The sequence below is a fragment of the Sycon ciliatum genome, chromosome 1 (genome assembly GCF_964019385.1).
Source record: "Sycon ciliatum chromosome 1, ocSycCili1.1, whole genome shotgun sequence".
NCBI classification, from domain to species: domain Eukaryota; kingdom Metazoa; phylum Porifera; class Calcarea; order Leucosolenida; family Sycettidae; genus Sycon; species Sycon ciliatum.
In genome coordinates this window covers 87149137-87166496 of record NC_088643.1, presented here as the reverse complement: position 1 = coordinate 87166496, position 17360 = coordinate 87149137, and the positions used below count along the sequence as shown (strand labels likewise).

Genomic DNA, 17360 nt, shown 5'->3' with positions numbered 1-17360 from the left:
AGGTTTGTCTGTAATGACTACTGGGCATCATCGTCTTGTGTTTGATATTTCATTCAATCGTCCTTTCTGCAGGACGTAATGCGCTCCATGTCGGCAATGTTGGCGCAAGCACTTGATGGGCCTGTCTCCACGCAAGTGAAACTAGCTGGTGTTGTGCGTGTGCCATTCGTCGCCGCGCTGTCGGCAGATGGAACTGTGCTACCTCAATCTGGTATGTAGCAGCTGTGTATGCATCTGCCTATGTGTGTGCCTGTGTGACGTGTATAGGGCATAGAAGTGAATCCTGGACTTTTTCTGACCGAATCCGGTACATTATGGGCTGGTGTGCTTTTGGTCCCTGTCCTAACAGTGAATTTTTAGAACTTTAATGTTTCAGTTCAGAGTAGAGCCTACACGCCCTCTTCCATTGACACTGCAATTATTCAACTCATTTCACAATAATCATTCCAACGTTTCGGCAAATTGCCTTCATCAGGTTCACAATGGTGTGCAAGCTCCCAAACCAGCATTGATAAAGTTGAATTATTGCAGTGTCAATGGAAGAGAGCGTGTAGGCTCTACTCTGAACTGTTTATGAAACTGCAGGAAGCCTTTAATGTTTGAGTAATAAAAGCATCCCAACTCGTCCACTGTGTGCAGAGTAGTATCATGTAAAACTGCTCGGGGGTAAGCTAGACTACACACTGCAAACTGGGTCTGCCTTGCCACCTGAACCTTGTGTTACGTGATATCAATCCAACAGGCAAGGCCCATAGTTGCGGAGTATTGCTGTGAAAGAACTGCGGTATGCTGCGAGCCGAATCTTGTTCCATCTTCTGCATATATTGGAGAGCTCCGTTGTTCAGTTGGAATGCGGTGGAAACTCCGTTGTTCAGTTGGAATGCGGTGGAAATGTGCTGCTCTGTATATTTCTCCTGTATTTGTTGAGCTGAAATGCTTGTTGAAGTCGGAAGAGAAATGTTAAATGGTCTCTGCTTGGATGTTGACTACACCATAGCTTAGTGGTAGAGCAATGCTGGCTTGGAGAGAAGTCATTTTTTCTGCAGGCTTTTCCCCTATGCATTCCCTGAAACTAATGAATGCGATTGTGTTTGTTGTTGTCTATTCAGTGAACTCGACTGGGCACATTGTGTGGCCGGATGACACCGTGCATCATGTTGCATGGCTTGTGATGCCAGATGCCAGGCCGGATGGGAGCATACCTATCGATGCTCAGACCATTGTTGACTTTGAAGCAAATCTTCTCGAAGCTATTGGCTGGAAAGTGATGATGGTAAGGAAGAGGATGACACTGTAGCTACCGTGTCCTCTATGACTTTCAGTCTGCCTTGTATTTGCTATTTAGGTAGTGTGTTATGATCAATGTTATCTCTATCAGTGCAATCACTGCTCTGGTGAGATGCTCGTTCATTTATGATAATGTCGTAAATGAACGAGCGAGCTTTATTATTTTGACTGTTTTTGGTTCTCGTACATTGTGGTGTCGACATGAAAACAAGAACGTGCAACTTTTGTCTTTTTGCTTGGGTATTCTGTCATGGCCAAATTCCTGGATTACGTCACAGTGGATGCAGGTAGTCTCTGGGAAGTGGCGTAGTACACACAACTGCGCTGCAGTTGTGCACCAGGAGATCTGCTTGAATCCTGCTTGCATATACAGTCCGTATCGCCTATAAGGTTGGCGGATATAGTAATATACCGGATATAGTGATCAATTTCTCAAATTCATTTTCATTTGCCATAACTAAGTATACACAGTTATCGTGTATACAGTCAGACCTCGCTCATCCGGTCCTCTTTTATCCGGATCCCTCGCCATCCGGAAGAAAATAGCTGGTTACAGATTTACAGCATACGTGATGCATCCAACATAATCGGTGTTCAATTATCCGGTTCCCTCGCCTATCCGGATATTTTTGTGGGAAACGGATGTGTGCGGTTAAGCGAGGTCTGACTGTAGTAATAATCGTCTATAGTAATATATCGCCTATAGTGATCAAATTCATATTTCAAAAGACCTTTATTACATTATTTTTGCATCGGTTATAGTGATTGATGTAAAATCAAGCGATGCCAGAGGAGAACAGGGTGTTACTTCTTTGTGAAAAACTTGTCCAGTGAGTGTTGTTTGGTGAGTTTTGCTCGTACAAGTTGCCAACACATGCCTCCATCATGAGGAAATGCTGATTTTGTGTGTCAGGAGCTACAGCCAGCAACATGACAATGTACATGTATGTAGTGCGTATGTGCACGGCGCGCTGAGTCGTTTGACACCCCACTCGCATACATTGCATGCAGTATCGGTCATAGTAATATATCGCTTATAGTGATAAAATGCTCAAAATCAAACACCAACGCTATAGGCGATACTGACTGTACAAGATCACTAAAATGAAATGATGTACATGTACCTCAAAGTACTCCAGGAAATTTACAGTGACGGCAACCCATTCGAGCTGCACACTCTTTTAAGTTGCAGTCATGTACTCTTGGTGGTACAATGTAAAGTGAAAAAGAACCTTGACATGCACAAAGTGCTCAACACACTATCAAGTGTGGAGCAGTGATGACTCATCCAGGCAGAGCAATGGCCCAGGATACTACTAGCACATGTACATTGCATAAACAATCTCTTAGCTGCCTGATGATTGCTTGCGCAAGAAACTCTGAGTACATGTACTGAAGTAGCAGTAGCAAGAAACTCTGAGTACATGTACTGAAGTAGCAGTAGCAAGAAACTCTGAGTACATGTACTGAAGTAGCAGTAGCAAGAAACTCTGAGTACATGTACTGAAGTAGCAGTAGCAAGAAACTCTGAGTACATGTACTGAAGTAGCAGTAGCAAGAAACTCTGAGTACATGTACTGAAGTAGCAGTAGCAGGAAACTCTGAGTACATGTACTGAAGTAGCAGTAGCAAGAAACTCTGAGTACATGTACTGAAGTAGCAGTAGCAAGAAACTCTGAGTACATGTACTGAAGTAGCAGTAGCAAGAAACTCTGAGTACATGTACTGAAGTAGCAGTAGCAGGAAACTCTGAGTACATGTACTGAAGTAGCAGTAGCAAGAAACTCTGAGTACATGTACTGAAGTAGCAGTAGCAGGAAACTCTGAGTACATGTACTGAAGTAGCAGTAGCAAGAAACTCTGAGTACATGTACTGAAGTAGCAGTAGCAAGAAACTCTGAGTACATGTACTGAAGTAGCAGTAGCAAGAAACTCTGAGTACATGTACTGAAGTAGCAGTAGCAAGAAACTCTGAGTACATGTACTGAAGTAGCAGTAGCAAGAAACTCTGAGTACATGTACTGAAGTAGCAGTAGCAAGAAACTCTGAGTACATGTACTGAAGTAGCAGTAGCAAGAAACTCTGAGTACATGTACTGAAGTAGCAGTAGCAAGAAACTCTGAGTACATGTACTGAAGTAGCAGTAGCAGTAGCAATATGATTGTACTACAGTACTGTAGTAGCCTAGTAACCATGGTAACCTGTACTGTTGTACTGTTCTGTTCTTCTGACTGGATGTGTACTATCGATCTTGGCAGTAAGTTATCTACCCGTAGAGTGTTTGTTAGCTTACGGTATCCATGGTGACGCGGTCACAGTAACTGCTTTGTTTACATTGGCCCAGCTGATGTCATCACATTATGTGGACAGCTTGATAATTGTGCTTGTAGCGATTTAGTGAAAGGATTATTTTCGAGAAGCTATCCTCGCCGGATGAGAGTTTTGTATTTGTCACTAAACATTGTCGCCATGTGCGTGTGTGTGCGTGTGCGTGTGTGCACAATATTATGTGTATTGCAACACCAATTCCAGGTTGTTGCCAAGGATATTACAAATGCGAAGGTGTCACCCAAGAGCTTAGTCAGTGACCTCTCAGCTAAGTTGAAGATACAGATTGCCAAGGAGTCAGCATTGACAAGTAGGAACATTGATTCATCTGCTTTGCTCAGTGTTGCTCGATTTGCGTAGGACATTCTGCTGGTCTCATCACTTGTATTGACTTTTTATTGCTCGCATGTATGTTTTTTCATTCTTCTTTTTTTGCCATAGCTCATTCCTCTGCTGGACAGAGTGGTGTTTAACCCCCTTGCACGAACCCAACCACGCACTAAGTGACTTGACTTGTTGCTAATAGAGATGCTGTCGACTTATATCTGTTTCTTTCAATTTATTTACACTTCTTTTTAATCCAGAAGAAAGGACCAAAGGTTGAAATGTTATCCGTAGTGGTCCAACGAATGTAATTTCCACTGCAGTGTGATGAAGTGCGGCTGCTCTTCATCACATCACCCACTATACTACACACTGGGGAGCAGCTGTCTAAGCATACACCGGTGTACAGTGAAACGTCTGTATCAAGTAGCCTGGATACTACGTACTGCGGGCTATAGTGCTCTTTCTGGGGACCCTGCATTTAGCTATACCGAGTATAGCGGTGTTGGGTGTACAGTTACTGAGTACATACAGGTAGGCCATAATGTACAGACTTGTTAGGGTCCTTTCAGATCCACTACACTGAAGTTCCACTGTAGTCGGCACACAATGCATCGTTCTCTCTTTTCAATAGACAAGGCTAGCCGGCACAGCGTATTGTTTTTGCTGTAAACAGCAGTTTAGTGATGTAGACAACCCGTGGGTTGAAAGCAGTGTTATTCGTATGAACCGTGTATGAATACTTTTTTATTCTCTGAAGCACCGGCAGCATTACCACAACCAGCGCTGATGGCTAAAAAGTTAGTAAAAACAAAACAAAATAAAACAGCACGCATATCGGAAATAGTCATAATGTGCTAAGAAAGCTATGGACTAGGCAGAACCAGGGCTATGCACGCTGTTGAACACCTCGGCCATAGACTGCAGGGCAAAGCGTGCAGCAAAGCAAGCGGCAAATGTAAATCATCTACTTCAAGTCTCGGCTGGCTCAAAGCCAAAATATTCTAATTAACCAAACTCTTGTCACTCTAGACGAAGTGTACGCCTGGCTTTCATAGAATCATCAAGGAGGGATAGCGGCGTCAGAGAAAAAGAATAGAGGGTAAAAAAAACACAGGAATGTGGGCAAATCTTGTTATAGTGCATGAGCTAGCAACGTCCGGCATCTCAAACTTGTGCTGCAGCGCACACTACACACAAGTCCTACCAACAACATCCTATTCTTGTATCAGACTCAAGTTTTCTATGGCTGCTAGCGCAAGCCAGTCCTAGTGTGATGGCTAAAGCGACTGCTGTGCAAGATGTACTCAGCACGGAAATCCTCAAGATGGGCCAACTACCTAGCTGTGCTGTTAACTCAACATGTGTACCTCCTATTCGGCTGCAGGAGGAACAGAGGCAGCAGTCCTTCTACGCCAAATCTTTCGCAGTCAGCGTGGACAAGTCTAGCTGCCGCTCCAGCTCGTCAAAGAACTCTGGTTTGAGATTGCCTGTCACTCCCAACCAGTCACGCAGAATGCTAGAGGAGACCGGTGCTTCGTTCACCTGCGCCCCAATGCCGTACGTGTTCACTTGTAGATCAGCATTGGCCCTGCACCAACAACAGTAACATCAGCCACTACGGTTAGACACCATGGCCCCGCGGAGTGGTAAGACAAGGAAGAAGCAATGCAGCACACAAAACGTGAAGTTTGTCATCTTGGAACTGTGCCCGTAGAGTTCCCTGTATGTTGAAGGGATGGCAATATAAGGATTTGGCAAGTGTCTGTACCAGGGAGAAGTACAAATACCGGTATTTTATTACTCCCTGGTCTGTACTTGTGTGTGAAGAAAAGCCAAAACAATGACTGGGCAAGTGTCCTGCTCATGTGGAGTTTCATCCTGGAACAATAATTATTATGATACTTGGAGGTCTTCAACTAGGAGGTACTTGTACTATTGTCCATTCATGGGTGACTTTTCATTCATGGGTGACTTTTCATTCATGGGTGACTTTTCATTCATGGGTGACTTTTCATTCATGGGTGACTTTTCATTCATGGGTGACTTTTCATTCATGGGTGACTTTTCATTCATGGGTGACTTTTCATTCATGGGTGACTTTTCATTCATGGGTGACTTTTCACTCATGGGTGACTTTTCACTCATGGGTGACTTTTCATTCATGGTGGACTTTTCACTCATGGGTGACTTTTCATTCATGGGTGACTTTTCATTCATGGGTGACTTTTCATTCATGGTGGACTTTTCACTGGACTAGTGGATTTACAGTGTAGATGTATGTTGTGTGTGTGTGTGTGTGTGTGTGTGTGGGTGCGTGCGTGCGTGCGTGCGTGCGTGCGTGCGTGCGTGCGTGCGTGCGTGCGTGCGTGTGTGTGGTGTTTAGTCTTACCTTGCTGCCATCATCACTGATGGGTCGTTGAACGGTAACTGAGCTATGCTGGGTGCTTGTTGTGCTGTGCCCAAGTGCGACGGTGGCATTGCCATGGGCATCTGCTGGAACTGAGATGAGGCAGCCAGAGCGGCGGCGCCTGTGGCTGCTGCCGGGTTTGGAGGATGAGACAGAGGCGTTGTGTGCTGCAGTGGTGCCGCTGTATTGCTATTCGTAGCCTGCAAGTCAGCTACTTGTCTCAAGGATTGATGCGTGAGTGGCATTGCAGGTACCTGCTGGATCATGTCTTCGATATTGATAGCACCAACGCCGTATCCACTGCATAGAGATGAACCATGCGGAGTGGCGATTGTCAACTTTGTTGTGTCTTCATCGTCATCTTCGTCATCACTGGGTGTTGATGCTGTGACATACACGCACACCATAATCGACACTATGTACAGCACTATGTACACCACCATGCACAACACCATGCACAACACTTGGCATAAGGGACTGCACCATGCCGTGTGCAGCCCCTACAGCCCTGCATACGTAGTACATGTGTTACATACAATTTGTATCTGTCTCATGACAGTAATCATACTCATCATAGTCAAGGTTCACCTCAAAGGTTCAACGGTGCTCGCAAAATGAATGGGGACTGGATACCAATACTCTTTATGTGTACGATGACTGTGAACCGTGTGTATCTACGCTGTGACCTTTCGACCTGTCTGGGATCCATACGGCTCTATTGTACAAATTTGGTACAGTGCATTACATCATTGGTGTCCGTTTGTGGTGCTGTCCCCTATGGCAAGTGTGGGATTCGGCTTTCCACGACTGTACATGATCGCGTGTATCCTCTCTTCACACACTATCGTACACGTATGTCATGTAGTAGTACAATGTACTTACTGTCCTCCACAATGGTCTTGTAGAGCTGAATGAGTGACGGCGTTAGGGGAACCCGTTCTGCAGCAGCTACGAGACTGTTCTCATCAGCCGACATGTTGAGGCTGGGCCGCCACGACAGGGCAGTTGGGTCCTGGATCGGCGGTAGTGAAGTGTTGCTCTGCACGCTAGCAGCTGTTCCTCCAACAGCAATACCGCCAGAGAAGGTGGACATATGCGATGGGAGAGTTACTGATGAGAGTGATGACACCGCGGCGTTACCTGCAAACAGTGCATCTGAACTGGATGATGGCATAATTGCAGCACCCGGTGGACGTGGCTGAAACATGTCCTGCGAAGACAGACGACTAGCCTGCCACGATGCTTGCAGTTCAGCCAGGCCAGATTGAGAGTTGCTGGCCGAGGCCACTGGACCCGCACCTGTAACGCCCGTTGCTTGCCCTGGAAGACCCGCTACAGTAACACAGGCATGGGACAGTGTACATAAGGACCAATCCTACTACTGAGTACATTGTGCATCATTAGATCAATCTCTGTGAAGACTGCTCGGTACACCAGGGCAAGCTACTGAATCCTGATGGCACCAGATTTTAACCACCAACACAAAAACACAGACAAACATCCCAAATGCAACAGTAACTAACTGGAATGATCTTCTTGATACAAACACCCCGAACGCAACAGTAACTTGAAAGATCTTCTTAGCACAGACATCCCAAACGCAACCGTGCCTTGAAAGATCTTGTTGCTGCACACATACCAAAGCCACTTCTGAAAGGTTGCTTGGCATCTGGCATTACAGTCTGTTGTACGTTGCCACCATGTCCTGTGGAAATCTGCTGGTCATCTCCCAAGGATGAGTCACTGTGTGATCGCTTTCCCGCTGCAATCGGCACATTGGGCTGCCCAGCTAGAACCGCCAAGGGATTGTAGCATTGTGGAGGCTTTGTGACTTGCTGCATGACAAGAGAAGCACGAACAAATACGCACACTTGATTACAAAACCACCCAACCTTCTCATATCAGCACAGTTGAGCAAAGAGTGCTTTTGCAGGACTGCATAACTGCAACACAAGTGTCTTCAACAACAAGTGAACATCATGATGAAAAAGAAAGAAATACTGGCCAGATAATAATGTCAGTGTTTCATTGAACATCCATCCACGCAGTGCACAATCACCAGCCTTCTTCCAATACCTTGGTTGCCAGCGAGGCATTGTTCCATACCTTGGTTGCCAGTGAGGCATTGTTGGGCAGAATGTTGTAACCCGTTAATAAGAATGGTTCATCCGACGACGACGGTGGAAGCTGTTGCTGTAGTTGCTGTTGCTGCTGTTGCTGTAGCTGTTGATGCTGCTGCTGCTGTTGTTGTTGTAGCTGTTGATGTTGCTGTAGCTGTTGTTGTTGCTGCTGTAGCTGCTGTTGCTGGTGCTGTAGCTGCTGCAGCTGAGGTGGCATCATTGGATGGGTTTGCACAGAATCATAAGTGAATGGTTTCTGAAGTCTTGGGTTGTGCATTACAGTCGGCGGTATGATAATGACATTGCCGGAATCCTTGCCTGTTCCACTGTCATGCGATAATGGACGTCCATTTCTGCTGGCATTCAGCGTGTTTGGCAACAGGGAATTCTGTCCTGGACCTGCTGCTGCTGTGGCTGCTGCAGCAGCAAGGAACTGGCCCGGTGTATCAGACAGAGGTTGTGCCATTGCTGCTGCAGAGTACGAAGGCTGGATTGAGCCAACTGGTGGCACATCCACGGCAGAAGTGGTGTTTTTGTTCGATGTGGCTGGTGCGCAGGACTCGTTATTGCGCCGACCACTGCTGGTCCTTAGGATCAATTTGAGGATGGCTGCTTGGTCTGTAGAAGCACTTGTACTTGGCTTTCTACCTGATGATGCAGTACTAGTTGTTGGTAAGGATACTACTGTTGTAGAATGGGCAGCAGCAGCAGCAGCACCAGCAGCAGCACCAGCAGCAGCTGTGGTGGTGGTGGTGGTGCTCAATGGTTGCACAGTCTGTGTTTTCGTGCCGTTTGATGCAATGCCATCTGTTTTGACAATTCCGGAGTTGGTTGTACCACTTGCCTGTCCAGCAGAAGTACCAGGACTCGTACTATCAGTAGTAGAGGAAGCCACCGTTACTCCAGCCACCGTCGAAGTAGTAGCAACCACGGCTGTACTGACAGAACTGACTGTTGCACTAACATCTGAAGTAGCAGCAGCAGCAGCAGTATCTGCAGTGCTCATGACAGAGCTTGTTCCATCGCAGCTGCTTGTTGTCATTGTTGTCACACATTCAGAGCTGGATGCTGACTCCTGCTTTGCCTGTTGCATCAGCTTCCACCTGGTTATCTGGCTTTTGCTATCCAGTTCCTGTCGGCGAATCTCCTCCATCAGCTGCTTCTCTGCCTTGATCCTATCACGTCGCTCCTTGGCACGAATCCTTTTACGCCGCTTGTTCTCTTCTATTTTCTGCTGACGTCTCAAGGCAGCATCATCTGGTACGACGACGACAAAACAACAACAACAACAACAACATCTCTTATTGGCCACAACATCTCTTATTGGCCACAGGCCATCGTGAGAATAAAAGATTTCAAACAACAACAACAACAACAACAACAACAACAACAACAACAACAACAACAACAACAACAACAACAACAACAACAACAACAACAACAACAACAACAACAACACAGCAGCAACAGCAGCAGCAGCAACAATAATATCATTGCAATATGGAAAGAGATGAGAATATACTGCAGTATGGTCATCCTACACTGAGAGAAGGTAGCAGTAGCTCACACTGTACATCGAGTGGACAATGATCTCACTGAAACGGGCAGTTTCCTACAAACACGTACGCAGCAGTGGATTGAATGATGGGGTGAATGTGAAGATCTCAAGATCTGCTGCAAATTGCCTGAACAAAGTGTACCAGTGTGTGTGTGTGTGTGTGTGTGTGTGTGTGTGTGTGTGTGTGTGTGTGTGTGTGCGCGTGCGTGTGTGTGTGTGTGTGTGTGTGTGTGTGTGTGTGTGCGTGCGTGGTGGATACCAGGCTAAAAATAGTGGCGGTCAATTCATCAGCCTTGCAAGCTGTTGAATGGTGAAATCCCAGCACAAGTTGCTATGTCTAACATAGCTGTTCGCTATCATCGCTTCCGCGATGGGCAGGTCTGAGGTCTGAGGTGTGTGTGTGTGTGTGTGTGTGTGTGTGTGTGTGTGTGTGTGTGTGCACGTCACTGTCTCTTGGGACACGGCGCTATGTGTACCAAGCTTGCGTCTTGATGGTCCTGTTTTATGCATCAGAGACCTGGACGTTGAAGGCCCCGCAGCTACATCGCCTGGAGGTATTCCATCACCATTGCATCCGAGTGATTCTGGGTGTGTCACGGGACCAGCAGTGGCAGGAGCGCATTTCTTCTGAGGAACTAGCCCGTCGTTTCGGTATGCTGTCGTCAATGGCGGAGGTCGTACGCTGTCACCGTTTACGCTGGCTTGGCCACCTTGGGCGAATGGAGGATTCCCGTCTCCCCAAGCGCGTTCTGTTTGCTGAGGGACTCAACACAAGGCCCAGACACGGTCCTAAGAAACGTTGGAGGGACATCGCCGCTGCTGATCTGAGTGCTCGGTGCATGACAGGTGACTGGTGCGACTTGGCGCAGGACAGACGAGACTGGCGCCTCATGTGCAATCGTCCCCGGCCGGCTGTGCCAAAGCCTAGAGTGTTCATTTGCGGCTGTGGCTGGGACTTCCGTCGGCCCAACGATCTAACTCGCCACAGGAAATACTGCAACTCCTGATGCTATCATTGCACGGAGCAATGGGCATTCAAAGGTCCAAAGGTGTGTGTGTGTATGTATGTGTGTGTGTGTGTGTGTGTGTGTGTGTGCGTGTGTGTGTGCGTGTGTGTGTGTGTGTGTGTGTGTGTGTGTGTGTGTGTGTGTGCGTGTGCGTGTGCGTACGTGTTTGTGAAAAGAAGGGGACACCCACTGAATTCTACTTGTAACAGGAAAGCAGGGTCTAGACCATACCTGCTGCAGTGGTTGCACCCCCTCCACTGGCATTAGCAGTTGCACTGGACGAGCCAGCTCCTCCAGCAGATGTCGATTGGGATGTGGACTGTGATGCTTTCCCGTCCCCTTCACCGGCTTGCCTATTCGCTATTCTGTCTTTCAATACTTTGAACAGGCTCTGGACTACTTGCTGATGGCGATCCTCCTCCTATGCACAGAACATACACATTGCAAACAAAAGGGCAAAGGAAATATGAAAAAGATGCAACACTAAACGAGTAAACATACATATTGATAACTATAGGTTACTCCGTTTGTAGCGAGTGCCAGGATATAGCGAACCATTTTCCATAGTCAAGCTTGAGCATGTGCAAAACCGACCCTTCAAAGCGAACTATTTTTGCTTATAACAAACTGAATGTTACTGTGTAGCTGGTACTAGCTACTACATACGCCATTGCAGACATGCTACATACGCCATTGCAGACATGCTACATACGCCATTGCAGACATGCTACATACGCCATTGCAGACATGCTACATACGCCATTGCAGACATGCTACATACGCCATTGCAGACATGCTACATACGCCATTGCAGACATGCTACATACGCCATTGCAGACATGCTACATACGCCATTGCAGACATCAAGAGTACATAACCCCCCAGAGTGTGCAACGCCGATCCAGCTCTGTGTAGGGTCTTGGTCGAGCGGAATCGGATCTTCTGATGTCATGCGTACACTTCACACCAGCGCAAGGCCGGTCTCGAGGCAGGGCACCATTGTTTTTGATCCAAGAGTACCCGCGACTCCCCGGGTTCCCCTCAGATGTGTACGGTATTATGACGCAAAGATCCGATTCCGCTCGACCAAGACCCTATGCAGAGCTGGATCAGGCGTTGCACACTCTGGGGGGTTATGTACTCTTGCAGACATGCTACATACGCCATTGCAGACATGCTACATACGCCATTGCAGACATGCTACATACGCCATTGCAGACATGCTACATACGCCATTGCAGACATGCTACATACGCCATTGCAGACATGCGGTCACAGGTGCATGACATTTAGCCTCTGTGGAGTAGGTGCATTTAGGTTACATAGAACTACTTATTCTGCATACTAGTGTTCGTGTAGTAGCACGCTTCTGTCAGAAATCAATTGTACATGATAAGCGCACTATTTTTTAGGGGAGGGGGGATGGGGGGTAAGCGTGCTCGAGCTTTGTTGGCCCAGCGCCATAGCGCGAGCGTTCAAAACACAGAAACTCGGAAAAAATGGTGCTGTCAGATGGACATTATTGTGAAAATTCAGTATATTTCCCGGTATACCGGGATGAAAGTGACTTTCCCGAGATTTTCCACCATTTTCACCATTTTCACCATTTTAAGATTCCCGGCACAACTGGACATAAAATACCTGATGATAACATAAAATACCTGATGATAAGCATCCATTTCCTCAGTAATGTTTTTCCGCAGCTTGTCCACGTTGAAATCTGGGTCATCGAAACTAAAATCGAGCGGTGTGTCACAAGTTGGCTCGTCCTCAGACAAATGATATCGTTCCAAATAGCTGTGAGAGAGGGCATCATTGACGGAGAAACGCTCCTGTGGAGTAAAACACACACACACACACACACACACACACACACACACACACACACACACACACACACAAATACAATACCATATTTCCCCGTAAGTAAGTCCTCCCCAATGACTTAGTACCCCCCTATAAAAAAATACACTTTTCACTGCCGAAGGTTATCACCCCGAAAGACAGTTCCCCCGAAAGATAGTAAGTTCGTACCCGTCCTACATGTACAGACACCGTACAGTACATACATCATATGCACGGACACTACAGTTGCGCAGGCTTCCCACTGCGTGTCATTTACCCCCGATAAAAAAGTACTCCCCGAAAGATAGTACCACCCCCGAAAGTTAGTACTCATGTGGCTGCTAAGTTTGAAAGTTAGTACGTACTATTTAAACTTACGGGGAAATATGGTCATGTACATGTAGCCAGGGTGAGTAGGAATTGTTGGAGTGCAATCTAGAAGGCAATAGACCGTGCCTTAGCTATTGCTACGGCTGAACATGGTGCAGCATAGAGATCGGGCACCTTTAACGTAGGCACCTCACATGACCTGCGTTGCATTGGTAATAGCACTGATTGAAGGTCCAGAAATTCATTAAGGGGGGGGGGGGGAGGTACACCACCATCCCACTATTGTCACCACAAGTACATGACATTGTACTACAGTTTGTTTCATTACCAGCACACGCATACTTACTGTTGGGTGAAACATTAGCATTTTGCACAAAAGCCCCACACCTTCCTCGCTGGCCTTTGGGAACATCGTCGACAGTTCAACGGCTTCTTTCTTTGGTAGTCGAGAAAGGTAGGTTTGGACTCGCTCCTGCGGCACCTTCTCGATTACCTTCATCATACAAATCAGAAGAGGACAACACAGACCTACACGTCTATAGCAGTTGCTACCCTCAATCCAAAACATGGCACTTATTTCCTTCTTTCATTCGTTCTTTTTCTTTTTACTTCTGGAACACATGGTGAATGCTTAGCCAACAGCTAGTGGTGCCTTCATGAACAGCAGCTTTCCTTCACCTGACTTTTAATGTACCGGGCGCCTTTGGCCAATAATAATGCACTGCTTTGCACTCGGTATGTACTAGTAGTTGCACGCTATCCTGCATTCAGTAGACTGTTCTCCTTCAGTTGACTGCTCTGCATTCAGTAGACCATTCTGCATTCAGTAGATTGTTCTCCTTCAGTTGACTGTTCTGCATTCAGTAGACTGTTCTGCATTCAGTAGACTGTTCTGCATTCAGTAGACTGTTCTGCATTCAGTAGACTGTTCTGCATTCAGTAGACTGTTCTGCATTCAGTAGACTGTTCTGCATTCAGTAGACTGTTCTGCATTCAGTAGACTGTTCTGCATTCAGTATCATATTGATTGTACTAGTACATGTCTTTGGGCAATCCTTAAATAAAAACCAATCAATGTAGTTGCATGGCCATACCTCTTCAGTAGGGGTTCCAAGAACACTAAGAATCAGCTGCAGCTGATGGACAAAGTTGTTTCCTGGGAACAGCTGCTTGCGGTTGAGCATCTCGCCGAATATACAACCAACTGACCAGACATCGATGGCTGCTGTGTATTCGCAGAAGCCCAGCATCAACTCCGGTGCACGGTACCAGCGCGTTGCCACATACTCGGTCATGAAGTTCGTCCGCTCTTCAGGAGTCGATGCCATTCCTCGTGCCATACCAAAATCACCTGGTTGGTGAGTCGACAAAGTGCACGGTAGAACACACACACACACACACACACACACACACACACACACACACACAAACGCACACACACACACACACACACAAACACACACGCCGGTATTCAGTTAGCAATGACAATTGACGTGCAGCTACATACCCATTACAAATACTATCGCTACAGTCAGATGTCGGCTATCCGAACTTTACTCTTCCAAACACGTCGCGATCAAGCCGGCCATTGGTCTCAATGAGATTTGTACAGCATTCGCTCACTATCCGGAGAATATCTTTTGCTACTTGCATTGTTCTCAACTGCCCTTGCCACAGCCGTGCAGCCATAGAGTGCAGATTCCATGCACTAACAGTACTTATAACAGTGCAGATTCCATGCACTAACAAACCTACAAATGTTCTACTGCACTGAATAAGCAAAAGGTGATACAGTCGTCCCTCTCTAATCCGGCACTTGTTTATCCGGAACCCTTGCCAACCGGCGCACTTTCTGACGAAACCGATTTTTTTCGTTCAATTACTACATCTTAATCCGGCACTTGAATTCCGCCTCCGGCAGTGACTTTTTGAAACGAATCGCTCAAACTGCACGTAGTTTGATTTCATAATCCGGCAGTCGTAAATCGCGTACCGTACAGGTGCACTCCTTGCCAGGCCAGGCTAGGCCAGTCTGGTCAATGTTGTCCAGGAGACAACGGCAGTCAACAAACCATACTTTCTTATTTTAGCAAGGAGTAGTGTCCTGCCAATTTCCGGTGAGTGTGTGTGTGCGTGTGTGTGCAAGAGTACATGTGAACATGTTCTCTGTTTTACTTTATCACTTTATCACTGTGTATATTCCCGGAGAACAATTGAGAATATAAAGCCGTGCACCAAATACTTGGGTCGACACGGAAAAACCCTGCGTTTTGACGTACATATGATACATGTATGCAATTGGGTAGGGCCGTGTCAGAGGGCAGGATTTCTTAATCCAGCACCCTCGTTAATCCAGCAGAAAACACTGTAGCAAAAGGTGCCGGATTATAGAGGGACGACTGTACTGCACTTTGAAGAACCTTGTACAGTGGTGACAACTTGAAATCCGACCCCTGATTTTCGAGCTCGAATGCAGCACCGATTCTAGCGGTCTCTATTTCGTAGTGTATGATCCCAAACTGGGTCTTTTCATTTGTGAGCGGACCGCTCCAGGTGTCGGATTGCAGTTGCCAGCGCTTTATGTCCATCATTCAGGCAGTGGAAGGACTCAACTTCACGTATTCTCTTATCCAAATGGGTCGGGCCCAAAGTGGTCCAAAGTGTTCAGATAAACGACACACGACTCTCGGCACGATTTCTTCCTAGGTTGCAGAGCGCATGTTCACTCTCTACATTGCAGCTCTGAAATCATGACCCTTATCTCCTACACGTGCAATGAGTAATCCAGTTGGTGTCCTCGGCAAATGCACATCACTCATATAGTGCTGCTCAATAAAAACCGGTCGTGTGAGTCAAGTTTGCGCCTTGTACATTCATTTCCGCAGCCCAGTGTTCGCAGGTCTAGGGCTGCGCAACGCCTAGCGCCTACTTGAATGACGCAATCGGATTTCATTGCGCATCACTGTGGCTTTCATTAATTAAAATGTTATATCCCGTCGACTTTGCACATAGTTGTTATTCTTACATGACATGACTGTGTCACTTACCAATTTTCAACTCGCAGTTTTGATTGACAAGCAAGTTGGAAGGCTTGAGATCTCGATGTATGACGTTCGCCGAATGGATAAACTTCAGACCCCTCAGTACTTGATAGAGAAAATACCGCACATGTTCCTCCGTCAGTTCCTGGTCGCTGTAGATAATGTGATGCAGGTCACTCTCCATTAGGTCCAGAACCACATATACATCCTCGAAGGTACTCGCCTCCTGGGCGGCTGGTCTCATAATATCGCGAATACCGATGATATTGTCATGCTTCAGGTGGCGCAGAATGCGAATTTCTCGATACGTTCGTTTGGCAGTCATGGCTACCTCGAATACTTTGGGGATCTTTTTGATGGCTACCTTGCTATCGGTACGTGAGTCTATGGCCGAGCACACAACCCCATAGGCACCGGTCCCGATTCCTTCCAGCAACTGGTAGCGATCGTCCACCTCGAAGCGCACATCGTGGCATTTGTGACTGATTGTGTAGGTCCGTTTATTTGGAGCTGGAATATCGCTTTTCGCTTTGCCAGCACCCACTGCTGTTGTCGTGGTCGTTCCAGCTGTTGCAGCTACTGTACTACTCATAGCTGCTGGAGGAAGATGCCGGGGTTGATTCTACAGCATTTCACGACACGAGATTCAAAGACAAGGGCACTACAAACTAATGATTCCAACTAAGGCTAAGACAACAATTACATTTTGGAGAACAAATTTTTAATTTCAACCCAAAGTTGGTTCGATAGGACGATTGTGCAGTGCTCGTACAGTTTGGTCTGTTATTTTTCCAGGCCTATGCAAGCGACGCAAAAACGGGAAGCACGTCGCTACGTCACAATGCGCTAGGCTCGAGTCATGCCGCATGCACAGCAGCAGCTAGCAGTACCGGACTCTTCCAGTCATCTGCTCATGTAACTGAGCCTCAGACTTTCAGTCTTTTCAAGAGGTCGAAGCTGTAGCCTAGCCTAGCGTGCCTAGCGCCTGGCTAGCCGTATACGCGTAGTCTGTACTGTATCAGTGTATGACCACAAACAGCCTTATCTGTACGAAAATGTCTTTGTCCCCCGCGGCCCCGACTTACATAAACAGTCAGTGAAACCTGTCAA

General features: G+C 46.8%; 2 protein-coding genes across 3 annotated transcripts in view; one reads left to right on the top strand and one right to left on the bottom strand.

Moving 5' to 3' along the window:
- Positions 1-4245, top strand: part of LOC135806145 (uncharacterized) — a 25111-nt gene extending 20866 nt beyond the window's left edge. The window contains exons 22-24 of the mRNA XM_065320296.1: positions 73-211; positions 1110-1273; positions 3820-4245. Coding sequence (XP_065176368.1) covers positions 73-211; positions 1110-1273; positions 3820-3975 — 459 coding nt within the window. The 3' untranslated portion in view covers positions 3976-4245. The remainder of the gene's footprint in view (positions 1-72; positions 212-1109; positions 1274-3819) is intronic.
- Positions 4246-4596: 351 nt separating this feature from the next.
- On the bottom strand, positions 4597-17011 carry LOC135806146 (cyclin-dependent kinase-like 5). 2 transcript variants are annotated; one of them, XM_065320297.1, is made up of 10 exons: positions 16257-17011; positions 14304-14560; positions 13556-13702; positions 12696-12866; positions 11266-11455; positions 8426-9726; positions 7989-8184; positions 7232-7681; positions 6332-6734; positions 4597-5530 (listed from the first exon to the last, which is right to left on the bottom strand). In XM_065320297.1, exons 1-10 carry the CDS (start codon positions 16840-16842, stop codon positions 5350-5352), a joined length of 3882 nt encoding a protein of 1293 aa, XP_065176369.1. In that variant the 5' UTR covers positions 16843-17011; the 3' UTR covers positions 4597-5349. The 2 variants fall into 2 exon arrangements, with proteins under 2 accessions (XP_065176369.1, XP_065176370.1); XM_065320298.1 differs by having other exon boundaries at positions 8456-9726; positions 16257-17010.
- Between the last annotated feature and the right edge of the window lie 349 nt (positions 17012-17360).